Source organism: Perissodus microlepis, chromosome 7 (genome assembly GCF_051167445.1).
Source record: "Perissodus microlepis isolate ML-2025 ecotype Zambia chromosome 7, ASM5116744v1, whole genome shotgun sequence".
In the NCBI taxonomy this organism is placed as follows: Eukaryota; Metazoa; Chordata; class Actinopteri; order Cichliformes; family Cichlidae; genus Perissodus; species Perissodus microlepis.
The window spans coordinates 49,849,805-49,871,215 of record NC_140467.1 but is presented as its reverse complement, the minus strand read 5'-3'; the positions used below and the strand labels follow the sequence as shown (position 1 = coordinate 49,871,215).

The window sequence follows — 21,411 nt, the reverse complement described above, 5'->3', positions numbered from 1 at the left end:
GAACAATCCACAGGAGAATACTGAATGCATTAGCCTGTGCCTATACATTCCTATTATGTAACTTGGCCTATATTCAGACAGTCAAAGCTGCGCTTTATTGTGAAATTACTTACTCGAATCTATTAGTGGTTGTGATTGGCATTAAAGTCAGCAAAGAATAAATCTCAGTTCTTTACTGTGATGGATTTTCTGGCAGCAAATGATCTTGGAAAGCCTTCCACCCTTGTGCTCGCTTGCCAATTTAAATCTCCCTCTCTCGGCGATGCAGCTTCCGCTTTCAGGACCATGAACAGCGCCGTCACTCTCCTCCTTTTTTTTCCCCTTTTTTTTTTTTTGTCATCGAGAGCTTATACGGCAAGCTTGAGGCGGGGAGGTAAACTTTTGGCGATATCAGAGTGAAGGTTTATAGCGTGTGTATCCGAAACTGTTCGCGCGCCTTCAGCCCAATGTTCACCACAGTCCGTCGCAGCGATAAATAAGTGCGGCCACGACCGAAAGGGAGAGGCACCGAAGATAGGCTCCAGATATGAAATGAATATGCACAGATACGATTCCGTCAAACAGATTTGTTGCTGTCTGCCGCCGGGCTGCTAAGGGATAAAAGAATAACAACCGCGATAACAATAATAAGAATACGAATAATAAAAAAGAGAGGAAAGAATCGGGCGACCTGCAGAGCGAGAAGAGAGCCGAGCGGAAAGGACTGCTGTGCGGGGGGACGCAAAGGGACTGGATCTGCATGTGAGACCGCTGGTCTACTCACACCGGAGGCAAGAGATGCAGCCTGCGAGCAAGCTCCTGACTCTGATTCTCCTCATCTTCATGGGCACAGAACTCACCCAAGTAGGTTGATTTTTAATTTTTAACGCCATTTTTCCACCTCTTGTTTTTTTTTTTTTTTTAAAGGTCGAAGTAGCGGTTAATTGGCTCCAGATCCAGTAAGAGATTACCCGCTTTACCTCGCATGAAAGAGCCCGGTGAATTAGCCCTCTACAACCTACCCCAGCTTAAACAGATTAACGGGCGGGATTACACGATGTGAATACATTGTGGTTGACGGGGCGCGGACAGGTCCAGGAGAGCCCCCCGCTCAGTGCCTCTGACAAACGGGCCAGATAGAGGGAGAGGACTGCACGGTCGGTCAGTTTCCTCATCATCAACTGGTCCGATTAATCAGCTGCAGCACCATCCTAGTACGATAGAAAAGGGTTGCCTGTAGCATTATGTGTGTGCGTGTGGTGGGGGGAGGCCATTGTTGAAGGATGCTCTTAAAAGAGGGGCTCCACAACCAAATGCAGAGTCTCATAGAAGGTGTTCTGAGCATGCTCCGTGACCACAGTGTGACTTGCTGGTGCCTTTGTGAGGGAAGCGAACACTTGAGTCCAGCAATGTAAAGCCACTCAGCTCAGTAGTTTTTAAACACTGCCCATCACTAAAGTGCAGATGTGGGATTCTTTACTGGAACTATGAATTACTTCATGGTGTGCTTAAAAACCATTTGTAGAAATGTATAAAGCAGATACTGTTGCAGTAAATTGCTTGCTTTGTAAATGATCACAAACAACAGGCTTTGGTGGTTGGGAAGAGAGTGAGGAAGTGGGTTTATTTATTTCAGGGCCGTGCCGTGGAGAATTTGTGCATTTAGTTGTCTTTGCACGAGCACAAAGTGATACTTCATGGAATTCTCTGTTGTGTGAATTCAATTGCGGCTGCTAATTAGAGGCCACAGAAAACAAATAAAAGTGACAGAGTGACACTGAGGTAAATCAGTAAACATGTATCTGTGATATAATCCAAGTGACAGACTCAATACAATGTGTGAGAAGTAGGTTGCTGCAAGCCCCGCTGGCCCTAGCAACAATGTGTTAGAACAATATTGGTGTTATACCACTTTGACAGAAATATGCCAGCAATTGATTTCCACAATTTTATGAGAAATGTCAGCGAGCTGTGAGGCGAACTTCTTTTTTCTTTTTTAATTCAGAGAACATAAGCCTGGTTTTGACATTTAGCTGGTATTTGATTTGTAATTTGATCAAAGCTATAACCTTACACAGAGTTCGTACTGGTGTACATTTAGTCTTTTTTTTCTGTACTGAGGCAACAAGTTTGAAATATGGGGCCGGACGTTACAGCTCAGCTGCAGAGTGCAACAGAAACGCTGACACATCGGGGTCAGTTTGGACAGTTTGATGAAAGCCATCAAGTGGGAGGGGAGTGGAAAAACATGGCGATTTTCATGACATTCTCTTCAAGTCCCACGTGGCGATGCGCGGCCCCAAGTTACAGTGACAGTTTTTCCACGATGGACTGAGAAGTGTGTGTCATCTGTTCAAAGGTAAGTCCATATTAGCCTGTAGAAATACCTGTCAGCTCCCTTCCAGAAGCCCACAAAGACAAAATACACTGACAGGCCCTATTTCTACTCCTGCTTTGGAAACCTGCAGTGCATTTTTTTGCTGTTGGACAGCCGGGCCTCTCCACATCGCCTCCCGGTTTGAAGGCCAAAATATATCCAGTGAGAGGTGGATCTAAACTCTAAAAGATAGAGAGCTTTTCACTGCCAGATTACTCATCAGAAGAAGAAAAAAGGAAAAAAAAACACCCAAGCAGCCCGCCCTCAACCTGTGATGCTGAACAATGACGCCCTCATAATGGCCACATTAACCACCTTGCTTCTCACGCAGTTTGAGACAGCGTAGGGCGGCCACAGCTCTTTTCTTTACATCTCTTCAAAGTAGCGGGGGGATGCCTGATTAGCGACGACCTCTCTCTTTTAAATCTGCCCACGTTCATTCACCTTCTATCCTCCACTCTGCCGAAGGATTTGGCAACTGACTAGCCTTCACATAGAGCAGAATAGTAAGCAGCCAGAACGGCATCTGTTCCTCACCTAGTGGCTCAACCCCGAGCTGCAAACCCACATCCTGAAGGATAGATGAAGCAGTTATAACAGTCAGTCCTCATCCAATGATCATCCTACAAAAAAAGACTATCAACACATGTTGCGCACTCTTACACCCACTCTGACACAAAATAACGCAGCTATTCTTTCTCATTTAAGTGGAAAGCTGCCAATATGTCTGCCCCTTTAAACAAAAGAAAAAAAAGCTCCAACAAAAGAAACCTTGTAAAACCGTTAAGGATTTTTAATGTATGAAAAAGAAAGAAAGAAAAATCAATCCGATTTTATGTGAGAACGCAGAGATGGAGTTGAGCTGAATTGCAATATGCGTGGTGTGATTGGCAGCCGGGGTTGAAGCTATTTATTATTCAGTATGGCTGGCTGAGCGATGAAGCAAAGGGGAGAGAGAGAGAGTGAGAGCAGAAGAAGAGTAGGTGGAGGTACGGTGCATTTTGTAGTGCACTTGCAGGCTGGAAATGTGAATTTTTCTCTTCTCTGCTTTATTAAACTGGATACTGAATGTGACAGAGTGGTTATCCTGCTGTAGGCATGCAATATAAACATCAGCTCACTACAAACTACAGCAGCCTGTGGTCGTGGGAGACCACCTTTTGTGCTAATGCTCAGCTTTTAAATGTTTTTGGGTAACTTCTGGGTCTCCAGTTTGGTAATTTTTGTTGTGGTTGGATGTGCTTCTTTATTTGCCCTGGTATAGCTACACATCTTGTATTGCAAAGTGACATTAGGATTGTATAATTTGAGCAACACCTCTCCATCAAATTTGTATTTGTGTAGGGTTATTGCATTAACTTGTATAACTAAAACTGTGCAAATGCTTCCAGTGCATCCATCCACTTGAGGTCTTGTGGGCATGTGTAAAACACTGATTGGCTACTGAGGAGTTCTAATAAAAGATTTTGATTTGTCTGACTTTCTGGCAGGTCAACGACTGATCGGTGAGTTTAAAAGAGCACTTGTGGCCTTCCTCTTGCTTCAGTGTCGATCATTTTATATTAAATAACTGGCCCTACTAAATGTGGGGGTCACTAGCTTTGGAATGATGTGGAATCCACAACAGTGAAGCCTGAAACCTGAATAAATCCATGCTTTACAAAGCTTTGCTGTTAGAGACCCCCTGCTGTGCTTTGCTGAACTGCACCGCAACACACAGGGTGAGGACCCGAGTGAAGCTGATCCCTGCAACACGTTGAAGCCGCCTCTTTTTGAGTTCTCACCTCAAAGGTCAGGGAGAAGTGTTGAGAGATTAAGAGCAGCCAGAGAGCGAAACAGACAGAGAGTAAGAGGAACACATAGGTGCAGCGAGCGCAGACTTTCCTCTCAGCTTTTCAGTTCACCAGTGAAATGCATTATGGAGCTGACAGAAATAGCCCAAACCTCTCTTTGCTATTCTGGGGGACCTCATGTATCATGCAGTACTACAATTTAGCCCATAGGCTGGAGCAGTGCCCCATAGATCTGCTGGTGTAGACTCAGGCTCTGGACGTTTCCTGGTATTATCTGAGCAGCTATAGCCAGCTGATAAAATAAAACACATCTGCTGAAAATGACAAAATCAAACTGGCTTTGAAAACACGCCTAAAATATTTGAAGACCTAAAATAATCAATAGATGAGGAAAAAAATAAAAACACTAAGTATGGTTTTCTTTTTGTAGTAATCAACCGCTTTCCTGTAAACGTGTCTTTTTTCTTTCTTTCTTGCATTTCAAACATTTAGTATTATTGTTATTTTTTTTTTAATTATTATCATTTTTTCCAGCAATGCCAGAATCTGTTGCACGGTGGCGCCAGAGTTCCACGAATCAAAGGCTCATCCTTTGTTTTGGGCTGAAGCCTCCAGTATCCCATCAATAAAACATATTCCGAGCCCTACCACATCACTGCCATTGCAGTGCGACACCCTACATTTATGTGTGTGTGTGTGTGTGTGTGTGTGTGTGTGTGTGCGTGTCACACACTCGACTACTGCTGCAGCGGTTGTTTTAGTTAACAATGGTTACCATGCAGGACGCGATGATGTTTGCGCCTGTGTCCAAGTGCCTTTAATCCTCCTTTTTTGATGGGTGGGCTGTGGAGAAAGAAATGTCATTGCTTGCTGCTATAAATAATCCCGCAGCATCATTGTGGGCCGACCTCGGTCGCACTGCTCATTGCCATTCCCTCAGGGGACAAGTTAGTGTCGACCCAACTATGAGCGACTTCAGGCGCAATCCCAGATATTACCACGAACGGACCCAACCTGGCTGACATCATTGCGTCTGGTGATATAGATAGATCCGTAGTACCTCCTCCTTCCTCTTCACATCCATTTGGAGCCGCCTGTGTGTGTAGTCAGTGGCACTTAATCACAGAGCGCAGCAAGGCAGGAGGCGGACCGTCGGGCGTGAACGAAATTGTAACGGCGAACCGGAGAGGCGGTAGTGTGCGGGACAACGCGGGCAGAGGAGCTATCCAGAGGACGTCTCCAGCTGCTGCTCTCGGGTTTTAGCCCACCTCCTCTTACTTTATCCGTGCACCGGATCGCGCCGTGCAGTTTTGCTCTCCGTCCCGACCCACCAAGTCTCGCTCTGCCGCCGGAGCTTCCGTGGAAATGTCCAAAAAAAGAACAGCCGAGCCGGAGTCCCGGGTGAAACACGAAGATGCTCTGGGCACCGCGACTCGCCTCTCTCGTTTCTCCCTGGAGTCTGTAGAATGAAGACGACTTAAATTGAAAAGAAGAAGAAGAAGAAAAAGTCAATAGCAGAGCGCAAAAGATGTCGGTGCCTTTGCTGAAGATCGGCGTCGTGCTGAGCACCATGGCGATGATTACCAACTGGATGTCGCAGACCCTCCCCTCTTTGGTGGGGCTCAACACCACCAGGCTCACGGCGGCGCAGGGAGGGTACCCAGACCGGAGCACAGGAGTGAGTTTCACTGTTTACTGCCAGTGGCTGGCTTAAAAAAAAGGAACAAAAATTAAAATAAATCCTAATAACAATTAAGAAATAAATTTCCAATTAAAATCCAGTCCAGATATAGTCACAGAGCTACTCTCGTGGGTGCCTTTGGTTTATAATTTAGAGCAGAAATTCACGCGCCTGCAAGAGTAAGAAAAAAAAAGACTTGGAGAGAGCGTAATACATTCGTTCCTTCTTGCGTTTGATGTTGCTCCAGTTGCCTCTGCTACTGCTGATATGAGCATCCCGCACTAATGAAAAGTTATCATTTGGTAGTTTTGATGTGGATGCAAATGTGAAGAGACGCGGTGTTGCAAAATGAATGGCGTGGGGGGAAAAACATTTCAAAGGAGTCTTATATGTTCGCTCTGTAACAGCGGGAGTCTTCATTCTTTCTTTATATCCTTCAGTGTGTGTGTGTGTGTGTGTGTGTGTGTGTGTGTGTGTAAGTCAAAATGAAGCGTTTCCCTGTCAGGCTTCCTACTCTCAGAGCTGTGTTTGTGCCAGGGTAATATTATAAGTGGATGATTTGCAGCGATATTTAGAGCAATGAACGCTGAAGGCTGTTCTTTGTAAATATTAAATTCACTAAACTCGGGGAACAGAGTTTAATCTTGAATGTCATATTTTTTGTAATCATTTTTGTTTTAATGATTTATGGCTCTTTTTTTTGCACATATCACACGTTTCGGGGTTTAGTTAACAGTTAGTTGTTTTCTTACAGGGAGCTGTGTAACAGTGCTGATTACTACACTGAATACTACAAAGATGGGTGCTTGCTGGTGGTTCTCTTTGTCAGCGCATCCTTTGCTAGAAAACTGCAGCTGACTGACTGACTGACAGTGGCTGATTGCTCCGTTTTGGTTTTCACGTGAAGTCGCTCCTTCTCACTAATCAGCAGGTCTCTCCAGTGATCTTTTTTTTTTTCTTTTCTCGCTGATGCAGTGATGAATGGCTTTGTCAAAGTCACCCCCCTTCCCCCATCCTCACCGTCGTCCCGTCAGCAGGTTAATAACTAGTGACTAGTGTTATCCATCGGGGTGGGAGGAGGGACAGCGAAGAGGGAGGGGGGCATGTTTTTGACGTCATACATTATACTCTGAGGTTTCACACACACCCAACCCTGAATGACGGGACAGGCTTCTGCTGTCAACGATTGGCTGCTCTAAAACACACAGGTGATAGTGGCGAAAATGGGTGGAGCCTAAAGGTTTGTGGCGTCCTGATGGTGATAAATATAAAAAAGCATAAAAGAAAAATGTCATTTCATGGATAAACAGGAGGAGGTTGTTGCGTGGCAACCCCCCCCCCCCCCCCCCCCCCCAAAAAAAAGAAACATTACCCTGTTGTCTTTTTATTGTTCCCCCTCCCCTTATCTACGCCTTTGTTTTCAGGTGTTGCCAGCAAACCCAGAGGAGTCGTGGCAGGTGTACAGTTCAGCCCAGGATAGCGAGGGAAGGTGTGTCTGCACTGTGGTGGCACCCCAGCAGTCCATGTGCTCACGAGATGCCCGTACCAAACAACTGAGGCAGCTGCTGGAGAAGGTAATTATCACCTAACTCCTTCCCAGCCATCAAAAGTCATACAGTGTGACCCAGGGGACCCACTTTTACTTCCTCTGACCTTTTGTCACGCACAAAGACATGCATAGAAACACACACACACACACACACACACACACACACATATATATATATATATATATATATATATATATATATATATATACATGTGCTCATGTTTGTGGTCTTTTGCCTGCTGGACAAGAATAGAAGTCATGCTCTAATGAGCTCACGAAAAACCCAAGGCATCACAAGAGGCAGCTTATTTGTAAGTAGATGATATCTAATGATGCACTTAGCTGAGTGCCCATACACTGGGAGCTTCCCCCATTTTACAGAAGCACATTCATAAAAACCTGCAGGTTAAGTTGCTCATTCATATACTGTAAGCAGCCAGCACTACAGTTACAGCTACTGACAACAGCAGATACCTCCTAATGAATAAAAGATGAGGCATGTTTCTGGACCACATCAGATCTGGAGAAAACAAATGTCTGAACAGTATGCATCCTACACTTGCGCCATGTGTCTGAGGCCCCTGACTAGTTGGCCTGATGTCAGAGTTTGTGAATCACTGCAAGACGAACGCCAAGCCGAACGCAACATATTGTAAAGTCTGTTGCCTTTTCTCTGCGTCTCCTATTCTAATTACAATGCAGACTGAGATTTTTCTTCAACCACTCTTGCTCATTCATACAGGTCCAGAACATGACCCAGTCCATCCAGGTGCTGGACCAGCGCACCCAGAGGGATCTGCAGTATGTAGAGAAGATGGAAGTTCAGCTTCGTGGTCTGGAGACCAAGTTTAGGCAGGTGGAGGAGAACCATAAGCAGAACATCGCCAAGCAATACAAGGTAAAAGATCCACTTCTCGAGCCATCGATCCAAGCACCATTCCTTCATAGCTGCTTCTTTAGCTCACTTAGAAGCCAACCGCATTACCCATTTCGTGTGTGAGTGTTTCCACTGTGGAGAGAACTCAGAATTGCCTAAATCACCATATTGCATCTCAAGAAATCTGCCTGGATAATTAAAGAGGCAAAATAAATCGATACACAAAATGCCATAATTCATATTCTTGTTTCAACTCATTAAAAAAAATCACGTTAAATAGAGAATCTGGGCTTGGAGGAGATTTAAGAAGATATCTTACATGAATTACAGTCACTGTGAACGATGGGCACAAAGATCTCTGCATACTGGGACAAACCTCCTTGACAACATCTAGTATACACTAAACCCTCCAAGGAGATTTTCTTTAGGGTTTAGTGTCCACATGTTAATGAACCTTTTTTGCAAACAGGGTAGAGGAGTGTTTGATGCAAGTTTTTACTAGATTTTACTAGAGCTTTAGGGATTTATCGTGTCTTTATGTCCTGTCTTCCTCCCCTCAACCCCCAACCGGTCTCAGCAGATGGCTGTCCCTCCCTGAGCCTGGATCTGTCGGAGGTTTCTTCCTGTTAAAAGGGAGTTTTTTCTTCCCACTGTTGCCATGTGCTTGCTCATAGAGGGTAGTCTGATTGTTGGGGTTTTCTCTGTATTATTGTAGAGTCTCTGCTTTACAACATAAAACGCCTTGAGGTGACTGTTATTGTGAATTGGCGCTATATAAATAAGATTGAATTGAACTATAATTGATGACTGTTGAGTGGGGAATCTCCATAATTTTAAAGTAATCATCAGTTTTGACATCTATTGAGCAACACATAAGTGATAACAGGTCTACATTTTTAAAAAAAGGTCACAAAAAATTCAGTGCCACCTCTGATTATGGAGTATGGTTAACACCCAGCCCTGTTTGCAGTTCCTGAGACTAATTTAAGCGTGCCTGTGTTCCTACAGCTGTTCATACCATCACCACCTGCACTGCTGCAATCCTGTCAATCATGCATGCTCAGCAGTCCCGTGCTGCCAGCGCCTTTCAGTGCATGTGTGCAGTTTTTTTTTCTGTAACATGTCTTAAGTGCATATACTAAGTGTGTTTGTCTGTGTGTCTGTTAGATAGGTTAGCAAGCTCTAGCCCCTGTCAACAGTTTGTCATTTTCTTGCTTGCAGGGCTAACTTTAAGACATGTAAAGAGAGCCACAGGTGAAGAAGAGGCAGGTCAATTCCAGATTCCCCTGAACTGGGCCACAGTACTGAGAGCATTTGGGCGTCAAACAGTTAATTTACCTTTAGCACCATTAAGACTAAGAAACCCCACCCTTCTCCCAAACCAACCCACCACTGATCTCTTCCTGCATGTTACTGCTGTCAAAGTTTTCCATCTAAAAGCTTTTTTAAAACGTAAATACATAATTATTATTATTATTATTAATTGCTGTTTTTCATTTTATTTTCCTTTGGCTTTTGTCAATGCATATTTGGTTATTCAACAAATCTTTACGTAAAAACTATAGACGTACAATTCGAGACACTTTGTTGTGTGTGACATGTAAAAGCATGTAACCCTTAATACGATGTTGCATTTTAAACGATGATGACCAATAAAGAGCTTTCCCAATTGTTGTCGGTGTACCGAGGGCTTGCTTTTTATCGGCTGGTCACTTTCTGGGACGGAGCCACCTGCTCTGCTCGTCACAGCGGGTGGAGAATATTTTCTGGGTTTGTCCGCTCAGACACACACCTGCACAAACAGAACACCGCAGCTCACGCGCACAGAACACAGGACACGGAACACGCAAAAGCAGGGGGCGGGGGTCGCGAGATGAGAGAAGAGGCAGGATAGAGTTAGAGTAGTCAGGTTCAGACAGGTGTTTTGGTTTATTTTCCCCTTCTTTTCTTTTCTTTTATGGACAGCGGGCTCTCCTTTTTGCCGCGCATGACACTCAACCGAGCTTATTCTAACCCTTTCAGGCCATAAAAGCGAAAATGGAGGAGCTTAGACCGTTGATACCAGTGTTGGAGGAGTACAAAGCCGATGCCAAATTGGTATTGCAGTTTAAGGAGGAGGTCCAGAATCTGACGTCAGTTCTAAGCGAACTTCAGGAGGAGATGGGGGCCTATGACTACGAGGAGCTCCACAACAGAGTGTCAAATCTTGAGGAGAGACTCCGAGCATGCATGCAAAAATTAGGTAGGCACAGACAGTTATTGGCTGTTGGCACACACTTTGCTTCAAATACATGCATTCACAAACAAGCCCACTGACATACATGAGTACGTTGAATGGCTAGAAAGAGATCCTCAGGCATACTGACACAATACAGAACACATGATAAGAAGATCACACGTGGCTATAACGATCTACCACTAAAATTCATAATTCAGCGGTATTAAAACAACAGTGTATCTTACGGTTCTAATCTGTACGTGCTGGTCTTTTTTAAAGGCTTTATCTTGGGTCTACACTTGAAAACTGAAAGTAATCCAATAAGGAAGTCCACAACATGACTATGCTTTTCTCTGCTTTTAGTACTGTCTATAATCCTATTCACCCTTTCTGCAAAGAAACAACCCCTGAATGGGTTCTGGGTTCCTGAAATTTTGGATTCCTTCTTTTCAACACACCTACCTTTTAACTGTTTGTTTGGGACACTGCAATCTTTTTTACTTGGATGACCAAATCAAATAGGATGCTAAAAAAATACACAATTAGACACAGCACCAACCTGCAACCTGCACGCACCCAGGGATGGTTGAGGATGACGAGAGCTACCGAGCTTCTTCATCTTTTAGTCTGCGATTTCTCATCACATCCTATCTTTTTGCTTTTAGCCCCTGTCTGAATCTTTTCACACCTCTGTCACATCCCACAGTGCTAATAGATGCACACCCACACTACACTGACTAAGATATATTACGAGAGCAGGGACACTTGCACGCGGCACATCGCGGGTATATTGTGTCCCTGTTTCAAATTATGCACAGCGGAAGATGACAGAAAGAAAGAAAAGCTTTTGGTTATACTGGTGAAGAAAAGAAAAGAAAAAAAGACAGTCAACATGCTCTAAAGGAATTAAGAGTGAACAAACAGACTACAAAAACACACACCTAATCTCTCATCACCAGTTGTTTCTCGTGCCATTCTTTATCTCAGCATACACTGCTCTTTTTTTCCTAGCCACATCTGCTTCCACTACCCACCAGCCTGGAGTATTTTCTGTGTTTTCACTCCCAGTTCAATTAACATGCCACCCCTCACACATCTATGGTCAGGCTGCCAAAGATAGGAGAGTAGGGACCAGCGGGAGTGACTAAGTGTGTGTGCGTGTGCGTGCGCAAGATCAGATGAGATAAAGGTGAGGTCACCCAGCGAGAGACTGGCTCAGGCAGAACAGAGGGTGGCTATTCCTTTCATCTTCACACGATTGCAGACGCACTCATGCGTACTGCAACCAAATACAGTCCGGTACACTTGCATTACTTAGATTAAGCTTGCGAAGGTCACTGGCAGCATTTGCATCTGAACAATAACATGGAGAGGAAAAAAAAATAGAGCAAAGTTTTTAACAGACAGGAGACTCTAATACAAGGTGGTATTGGGAAGGAGACAGAGAGAAAGAGTGATAAAGTGAAGGCGAGTGGGAAAAGTGAAAGAGAGTAACTAGGGTCCCCACAGAGCTGTCCTTCAAGCTGTTTTGTGCCGGAGAAAGTAACAGCCCAACGGCTGCCGGGACACAATGGCCATCGATCAAGAGGACATGCCAGCTTGCTGGGCAATAATCAAATAAATAAATCACCTTGTGTTGTGCCCCAGCACTGTGGAGGCACTGAGAGCTTCAGGCAAATCCAGTCTTTTCACACTGAAATGCTGATGAATGAAGCAGGAAGGTCACTCCGGCACATCAAGCCCTCTGCTACCTGCTCTGCTGCCACTGGTTTCCCTTTATATTCTGGCTGTAAAGAACTAAATTAGACTATTCCTGTCATTTTAAACAGCTCACCAAAATCACCTTCTCTCTTTCAGTTAATTAACCCTCCTCCTTTTCTTAAGACTAATTCTTAAATGAAATCTTTTTGTAATTTAGAGCGGTGGGGGCTTCTTTCCCTCTCCACACATCAAGACTAAGTGGATAGCTAATTAGTGGTTAAAATTATTACGACCAATGTAGCTAACTGACTATATATATAAAACAATGTTATTAGCCTATTACAGCTAGGTAGCCTAAATGAACTCATAGACTTGTGAAACAAGATAACTTCTTTATGACACCTGGAGGAAGATGTTATGTGTTATGATTTAGCCATACCTGCTAAACATGTGTACGAAAGAATTTCTTTACATACTATACCCATATAACATCCACCTGTGTCATACCAACCCTCGGCGTGTCCTCCTTCACTACATCCATCAGAATGTTCTGAGGTCTTCCTTGTTTCCTCCTTGCATCAGTACATTTCTTCTTCATTTCTCAGACATCCTCTCATGCACTTATATTTATCTGGTTAAAAAGTCCACTGCCCTCTCTCCTAGACATCTCCACACCTTCATAGGTATGTCACTCTTCACATCGGGCCTCTTTTCCTCCTTACTAAACAATAACCATCTTTCCTCATCCATCCACCCCTTTCTCTCTCAGCTCACTTTGCTCATTTGTGCATTTCCATTTCTATCCTTAATCACCCCAACATGCTGCACATCCTTTCCACTGCAGTCTCTCTACCTTGCCAAACCATATATGTCATTTTCCTCTTCTTTCGTGTCCAGCCTCATTTACATCTCCTCCCTGAATTCTGCACAACATTCTTCCTTCTTCATCATTATCTCTACCTTCAGTCATTTCCTCTTTCTCTTTCAGATTGTACCTTCTGTGTAAGATAGTCCATGTGTGTGTACCTTCCTCCATTCCTATGTGACCTGTGCGCCTCCCTCTTGTTGAAGTACATGTTTACTGCAGCCTTTTTTGCAAAATCCACTACCATCTAAGACCATATCTACCCAAGATCTCCTTATCACTGTTCCCTTCACCTACATGCCCATTTAAGTCTACTCCTGTCACCCCTCTCTCTACCCCCCGGGAACACCCTTTACTAGGGATGGGTACCGGTATCGCACCGGTTCTGACATAAACGGTAGTAACCAGACCGAAAAGCAGCGCAAATTTCGGTGCTTTATTTTCCTGAAATGTCACACACTTTGGATTCCAGCCAATCATTTTACCTTTGCAAGCGTAGTAGGCGGGCCCAGGTACGTACGTTCTTTTAGAGCAGAGCTACAGATTAAAAATGCCCAAGGCGAAGCGGTCAAAGTCTGGCTGTACTTCACAGCAAAAGATGCAAACTCAGCAGCCTGCAACAAGTGCTTTAAGGTGATACTGTGCAAAGGAGGTAACACCTCGAATCTGATGAAACACCTGGCGACGTATAGCATTTTGTTAAAAGCCGAGAAATGCGCCGTATTTGATAGCTTGCTGCGAGACCTCACACCGAGCACATCTACTGCGGGTGGGTTGCCAGTTATCGGACCCGGAGTTAGCAACATCCCCCAAAAACCCGAAGAGTAGAGTCCTGGCCCCTAGCCCTGCCAGTGTAGCAGAAATGATGATGATGATGATGATGATGGCAGCAGCAGCCGTTCTTCTCTGCGTGAGTAGCTTAATGTTGTTCGTGTGTAGGCTAACCACGTTATTAAATTAATACATGTAAGGTGAACTAGCAAACACCTTTGTAGTTACATGTGGCTGTCTTCTTGTTTGATGGCAGGTACTCCCTTCACCCTGGCCAAAAAGGCTAAAATGACCAAAGAAAAAGTGGAAAACAGCTAAACACGAGAGGTTTTTGGACAAAGTTTGTGTTTTTTCCATTGATTAAGCACTGCTTCCAGCCAAGAGTGATGCCATAAATCCCCTATAGCTGCAGAAAAGGCTAACATTGTTATCTTTTTACAAAAAAAACAGCTGAACATGAGAGGTTTTTGGACCAATTTTGTGTTCTCCATTCTTCAAGCACCGGTTCGAGCACCGTTTAAGCACCGGCACCGTTTCAAAAGTACCGGTTTGGTACTGGTATCGGATAAAACCTAAACGATACCCATCCCTACCCTTTACAGCTTCATCCAACTTCAGCATTTCTCTTTCTCCTTTTTCTCTGACAACATTCAACATCACCTCTTTGATTTCCAGCTTCAAACCCATGATGACTCTCTCTTTACCTCAGAACATTCTTCACATACTCTCCCTTCAAGGCTTCCCCTGATCCATTTTGCGTCCTATCTTTGCCACAATAGAACAGCTTAATCTACCTCTGACACTCCTGTCCTTCCACCTGGTGTCTTGCACACACAATATGCAGTTTCTGCCTTCGTTCTCTCTGTCACATCGGCCAGCTCCCTCTCTTTACCGGTCACTGCAATTTTGTTGTACATGTACAATGTCCATAAAGGGCTATTTTATTCTATTCTATAGACCCTTCATTTAAAGTTGTGACCGATTTAGAAATCGTATTATTGATCCAAATGTTTGATTTCTGCCCATTGAATATAATGGCAGTAAGTGACCCTTGTAGTGGTCTGATTGCTAAAAATATATTTGAATAATAAGATAACTGTAAATATTCAGACTTTAAGAGGCAGCCTGCTCATGTAGGTACCTCTAGTAGAAATTCTAAATCGTCACATTTTGGGCTAAGGGCTGTTAATCTATGGTGCTAGTTTCAGTCGTTATGCAAATGTACTGTTTAAAAGGTTGGGGAAACCTTCAGTCAACTGAGACTGAAGAAATGTTTCTCCCACTGAAAACGTTACATCCAGATGAACAGAATTAAGTTTCTGGGGCTGATGGCGGGCTTTGTTGTTATATCAGCTCCAGTTTCCATTAGGTTTTCTATTTGCTTTGCCTTGTACTTCGGTCCAGGCATATTCAGGCCAAAAGGGGATTAGACCTTGTGCACAACTCCAGAATCCAGATCCATCAGCTGGCCATCCAGCAGACTGCAATAGTAGTGTCATTTAAAGACAGAAGCATGATTAGAGAAAAGAAATAAATAAATCAATGGCCAATGTATTAATGCAGTCTCTAATCCCACTGAGGGTTACGTAATGGGACTCAAGCCCCCACTGGAAATAGTAAATGCTGCTCATGTGACCATGTGTTTGTCTCTCAGCCGCCGCTGAGGTGCGATGCTGACGCATTCTCACAGGCACGACATATGCTGCACATAGAGACGCACAAACACTCTAACACAAAATTACAAGTTTCATTATGTGGGTGATAGAAATGAGATAGAGGGAGGCAGGTAACCGAGGGAGAAAGATAAGCAGAGGAAACACAAATGAAATCGATGCCGTCTGACTGCAGAGTAAAAATGACATTTCACAGCAATGAAGCGCATGACAGATGATGGAGTTGTAACAAAAGGCGTCGTTGCATCCTGCTGTTCAAATGAACTTGGGATGTGATGAAATTAACTTGTCAAGACCATCTCATTGACTCTTGTCTTTATAAACTATTGTGTGAAAGCAGCTTAAATGAAGAGATGCACTGCGAGAGCTGCTGTTTAGTAAAATCATGTCTCTCATTCCTGCCTGTGTTCATTAGAAGGGGTACGCTAGTCTAACTGACTCTCAGTCAAGAGGGACACAGAGCCCGGTGTTAGTTTTGTCAAATTCTTTAACACCTCAATCAGCACTAATTAACACTACAGCAGCTTACAAGTAGCACGCAGGAACAGAATACACAGAGGCTCTCCCTTTCCTTTCCTATCCTTTCCTTCTCTCACTTTTTCACACATCCACATGGAGAGAGTAAAACAGGCATTAGCATGTGTGAACTGAATAATAAGCACCACTTGTGCAGTACATCACGCAAAGAGAAAGGCGTAGCAACAAGCTGGACTTTGACTCGTTTATCCTATAGGCAAATTCATCAGGATTTAAAGCAAATGACATGAATCCCGTGCAAGAAATTGTGATTCGGTCTAAATGTGTAAACAGGCGTTGCTGTGGGTGTTTCCTATCTCGCTTTTTCCTTGCAGCATGCGGCAAACTGACGGGCATCAGTGACCCCATCACCATCAAGACGTCCGGATCCAGGTTTGGCTCCTGGATGACTGACCCTCTGGCTCCTGAAGGAGATACTCGGGTATGTGGCACACAGACACACAGTGTGGGCTGCGTATCAAAACTACACTTACCTAATAACTGCTCAGGTGTTATTTAGGAAGACAAGTCCATTAACTGTCAAGTCACTTCTTATTTTTTCCTTCTTTAGTAGATAAAGAAACCACTGGCTCCAGTTTCTCAAGGCTATTTTCAGATTTCTAGTAACACTTTATAATCCAGCTGCTGCTACTTTTGTCTGGCCAACACTAAAAAGCCCAGTATTGTTCAGATTACCATCCGGAAAAAAATCTGATAACACTTTGTATTACAGCCCCTAAAGGCATAAATCTACGGTAATTAAATGGATATTGATATTCATATCATATTTACCCACAGATACTTAATAGGTACACTAGAATAAGGAGGTAGCAATCCAGGTTTTCACAGGATACAATTAAGTAATTATACACTAAATAAATTTAAGTAATGCTTAAGCAATGTTACGACACAATTTATTATGTAAGTAACTGTAAGGACATCATAATTTCATGGCAATTTTTCTGAACAATAAAATTAAAAAAAATATATATAATTCCCGACCTTACATTGGAAGTACACTGCACTTTTCAGGGCATGGGCCATATTTTGGAGTGGGTTAAACTTGGCAACCTTTCATGGGAAATTACTTACGCAGTATTAAAATGACTTTCAGCACAATTTGTGTCTCCTTTCCTGTAAAAAACTCATAATTTGGGCACTACTTAAAGTGTACTTGCATGTAATTATTTCTCATTTCCTTTAAAATAATGAAATATTTTATTTTCCTGTATAATAAATTAATTTTATGTACTATTTTTGTAAAATCCTGACCTGTTAACCTCCTTATTCTAGTGCACCTACCTTTAGATAGTTGCATGTAAATATAGTAACATTGTACTTCCAAATAAAATACATCAAAATTTAATTTGATTACAGGGGAATCATTTTTTAGTCGTGGGCTGTGATGTCTTGATACTAATCTGAACATTACTGGGATTTTTATTGTTAATAAAACAAAATAGTAATATCAGTATGTCAACTTGAGCTAATGTGATTTATAAGTAAGTAGTTCCATTTCTCCATTATTTGAAATGTGTGGTTTGTTTCCTGGTCTCTATTACTTTAGCAGTCGATTGCATCTGATTTCCCTTTGCAAAGTGCATCTTCTGCTTGCTCAATAAATAGGCCTGCCTTCACTACTAAAACACATTAAAAATAAATACCAAGTATAAATCTATACGATTTGAACAGGAAGCTGCTTGGTTGACAAGAAGCTGGAAATAAAGAGAGTTTATTCGTCTGCTCAGCGTGAAGACGCCCTTTCTGCTCCCGCTTTATTAGACGCATCAATAAGAGAGATGGAACGCACACGAGCAGAGGGAGTAAAAACTGCATCTGTACAGTTACAGTTTCTGATGGCTAACGGTTCTGACAACACAGGTCACAGAATTTTTATGGTACAAACTTCTTTACCAGCAAGGTTGAAACTTACTGCTGACTACGATTATTTTTTAGCAGACTTACGGCAACTTCCTTTGGTTGAAACTAATACATTTTGAACAGAACCCATGAAAGATGTTCCTCGCTGTCAAAGGGCAGAGAAGAAAAAACAGAGTTTAATTGATGGAAGCAGACAGGCCTGCCCCAATTCTTTTCATCTTAAGGTTTTCTTACTTTCCTTAGTACTTTTTTTTGGCCCCGTGGAGTCCTTCTTTCTTGATGTGAATCATTTTTAAGTTAATCGTGACAGCAGATATAACCAGGTAGAGGAAGGCTTTAGGTTTATCAGTCCCACTGTGACCAAGGAAGTATTTGAGTCTCCAGTGGCTCTGGAATGAGAGCTCTCTGCCCACCTCCACAGGGGCCAGCAGGAAGCTGGGTCGTAGCAGCTGAGACAGGCCTTTTATCTGGAATGATGGGCATTATCCCTGTGGGGCCGGTGCATGCCACCCTGCGGCTGTCATCCTGACTGTTTGCATTCAGAAGTAGATGGATTTCAGATTCGCCTGCTCCTCAAGGAAGTCTCAGCACTAACTTAATTGGGATGCTTGTTGACGATGTGATTTGATTTATTCCGCGTGTGATGTGCATGCTCGATTCTCGAATTCACAAAGGCACGCAGGAAGGATGATGATAGGCAATTCTAGCTTTGAAGTACTGCTGCGTTTTTAATTCTCTCTCTCTCTCGTCTTGATGCTTAGGTCTGGTACATGGATGGCTACCATAACAACCGCTTCGTGCGGGAGTACAAGTCTATGCATGACTTCATGACGTCAGACAACTTCACGTCCCACCGGCTCCCCCACCCGTGGTCAGGAACAGGTCAGGTAGTCTACAATGGCTCCATCTACTTCAACAAATTCCAGAGCCATGTCATCATCAAGTTTGACTTCCGCACCTCCTCCATCAGCAAATCCCGGCAGCTTGACTACGCGGGCTTCAATAATGCGTATCACTACGCCTGGGGGGGGCATTCTGACATTGACCTCATGGTGGACGAGGGAGGTCTGTGGGCTGTCTACGCCACCAATCAGAATGCCGGGAATATTGTTATCAGCAAGCTGAACCCCAACACGTTGCAGATCATCAAGAGCTGGACCACCAACCACCCCAAACGGAGTGCCGGCGAGTCTTTTATGATCTGTGGCACGTTGTATGTGACCAATGGCTACTCGGGAGGCACCAAAGTCTACTATGCCTACTCCACCAACTCCTCTACTTACGAGTACATCGACATTGCCTTCCAGAATAAGTACTCACATATCTCCATGTTGGACTATAACCCACGTGACCGTGCACTCTACGCTTGGAACAATGGTCACCAGGTTCTCTACAACGTCACACTTTTCCATGTCATCCGCTCAGAGGAACTGTAACCATGAACATGGATCGAACACCATAAATGCATATTGTCTGTAAAGGAAATCTCACTATATACAAAAATATATCTGCTCCAAGAGACTCTATGGCAAGGCCATTCTATTTATGATATCAAAGAATTTCTGAAAGACTGTATCAACAGTGAATGCAAAGTAGAGTGAATGTGCATATGAAAAAATATCTAAAACTGAAGGGTTTCATTCCAAAATGTGATAAATTGATAATCACAAACAAGAAAAAGAAGCCGTATCTGTTATTATCACAGATGATTGTGTCAAAAGCAAAACATTTTTGTAAATAAAAGGTCGTAACATGACTTCTTAGTCTTAGTAGACTTTATTTTAATAGCTGCCATGATTTTGTTAAAGGGTCTTTTATTTTGGAATGAAACTCTTTAATTGTTTGCCGTATAGAAAATGACTGTAAAAGTAGATATAAATATAGCAGATTTAAAAGAATAAGAACAGATGCCAAAAAAAAATCAAAACAAAAAAAACACACGCCTTTTTTTATATCATGGAATATCAACCTAAGCTCATTCCTGTGGCTCCAGTTCTTCTGCAGAAATCCTCCCGGCTGAACTTTTCTTTCGGTCATTGGGGGTCCTGAAATGAAGACTGTTATAATAAACTGTTGGATCCCCATGTCCCATGGACATAACGTTTAAAAAAAAAAACGGGAGGTCACTCTAGTCAGAAGACTTGATAGCCTAATGGATGCTGTGTGTCATATTCTTTTTATTAAGTACCGTAGCAAATCAGAAGTCTGTAGAGAAACAGCAAACATCAATAACAACATCCACTAAGAGACCTGAAGGCACTGACTGTTGACAGCGCTGTTGTTTAAGATGATTTCCCTGTGTTGGTGACTATGTGTGAAAAAGGCTTTCTTTGCATGAGTGTTTTCTATCACTCCGGTCTTCTGAATGTCTTTTTTGCTGTATGATACTATTAAAAAAGGTGGGCGGTAGGGTGGGTGGGGAACAAGGTAGTATGCCTTTGGGATTTGGGGGTTTGCAGAGATATTTACCTTTTTCCTGCTTCCTTCGATTTTGTTCTCGTTCTGTTTATTTCAATTTCTTTGCAATAATGTTTTTTTTTTTAACGTTTTTGTATCTCTGTAACTGTTGCCACCAGTTTTGCCTCTCTATTTGTTTATTTGGACTGCGTAGGAGGAATCTATCTAGCTCACATCTCTCTGAAGTAAAAGAAAAAAAAAAAGAAACAACAGAATGTATCTAGTATTGTATACTGGAAACCAGGTCCCTCTATTTTCAATCCACATCATGTAGTCGGGAGAGGGTTTTTTGGGTTTTTTTACAGGATAAATCCTGTCTCATGTCATGTATCCCCCCACTGCTAGTGAAGGATAATGCTGTTTAAATGTATACTCTTGCTGAGGACAAAAGCTTTTCACTCTTTTTGCGCTTTGCTGGACATGTGTTGTATCTGAGATGAGATAGTTAATGATTCGTGTCAATAAAATAGAGAAATCTGACGCTCGGATTGCTGCCTTTAAACGCTACAAGGTGCTGTGTATCAGTACAGTTAAGTCCCTATTAGACGTAGAATACATAAAATCGCTGGTTTCATCAGTCTGTTCCAAAATAGTTTAGATCTGACCTTTAAAAATAACAAAATTACTAAAAGAGGGGAAAATGTTTCAGCCTTTTTGGAAGTTAGCATACAAAGCAGTGAGATGAAATGTAATTATTGACATTGCTATTACTGTTTTATTGTGTTCTCAAGTGAACTGGGCAACTCAAAAAGATTCACAAAAGCTATGGAGGGTCTTTATGTGCCTGTTAATGTTGCTGCATGAATCCAGCATTGGGTGAAGTCCAACTCTCGTAACACGGCTGAGGCAAATACTACAGCAAAGAGACCAGAGTGCTCATTCAGACATGAAGCCGACATGTTCAGATGCCATCAAATTAATGGAAAAGAGTGCATGTCTTAAAGGTGCTTAAGCCTGTGATGGTTCACATGGATATAACTTTTACATCACAGCTAATGCTCTTATTTCCTGCCTTGTAGGTTTTACTTCATTAAGATTACATAGATTACACAATCCCGCTTTACCTGGATTGT

General features: G+C 42.9%; 1 protein-coding gene across 2 annotated transcripts; it reads left to right on the top strand.

The window, feature by feature from the left end:
• The first annotated feature begins 334 nt into the window (after window positions 1-334).
• Window positions 335-20,818, top strand: olfm1b (olfactomedin 1b). 2 transcript variants are annotated; one of them, XM_084935654.1, is made up of 6 exons: window positions 335-843; window positions 7,255-7,404; window positions 8,122-8,277; window positions 10,279-10,498; window positions 16,336-16,442; window positions 18,643-20,818. In XM_084935654.1, the coding sequence occupies exons 1-6, from the start codon at window positions 778-780 to the stop codon at window positions 19,315-19,317; spliced, it is 1,374 nt and encodes a 457-aa protein (XP_084791780.1). In that variant the 5' UTR covers window positions 335-777; the 3' UTR covers window positions 19,318-20,818. The 2 variants fall into 2 exon arrangements, with proteins under 2 accessions (XP_084791780.1, XP_084791779.1); XM_084935653.1 differs by lacking the exon at window positions 335-843 and adding an exon at window positions 5,255-5,827.
• The last annotated feature ends 593 nt before the right edge of the window (window positions 20,819-21,411 follow it).

Coding starts and splice junctions, on each gene's coding strand:
- olfm1b (XM_084935653.1), top strand. CDS start 5,678: ATGTCGGTGCCTTTGCTGAAGATCGGCGTCGTGCTGAGCACCATGGCG. Junction 10,499..16,335: donor AGCATGCATGCAAAAATTAG/GTAGGCACAGAC, acceptor TTTTCCTTGCAG/CATGCGGCAAACTGACGGGC. Junction 16,443..18,642: donor CTCCTGAAGGAGATACTCGG/GTATGTGGCACA, acceptor CTTGATGCTTAG/GTCTGGTACATGGATGGCTA.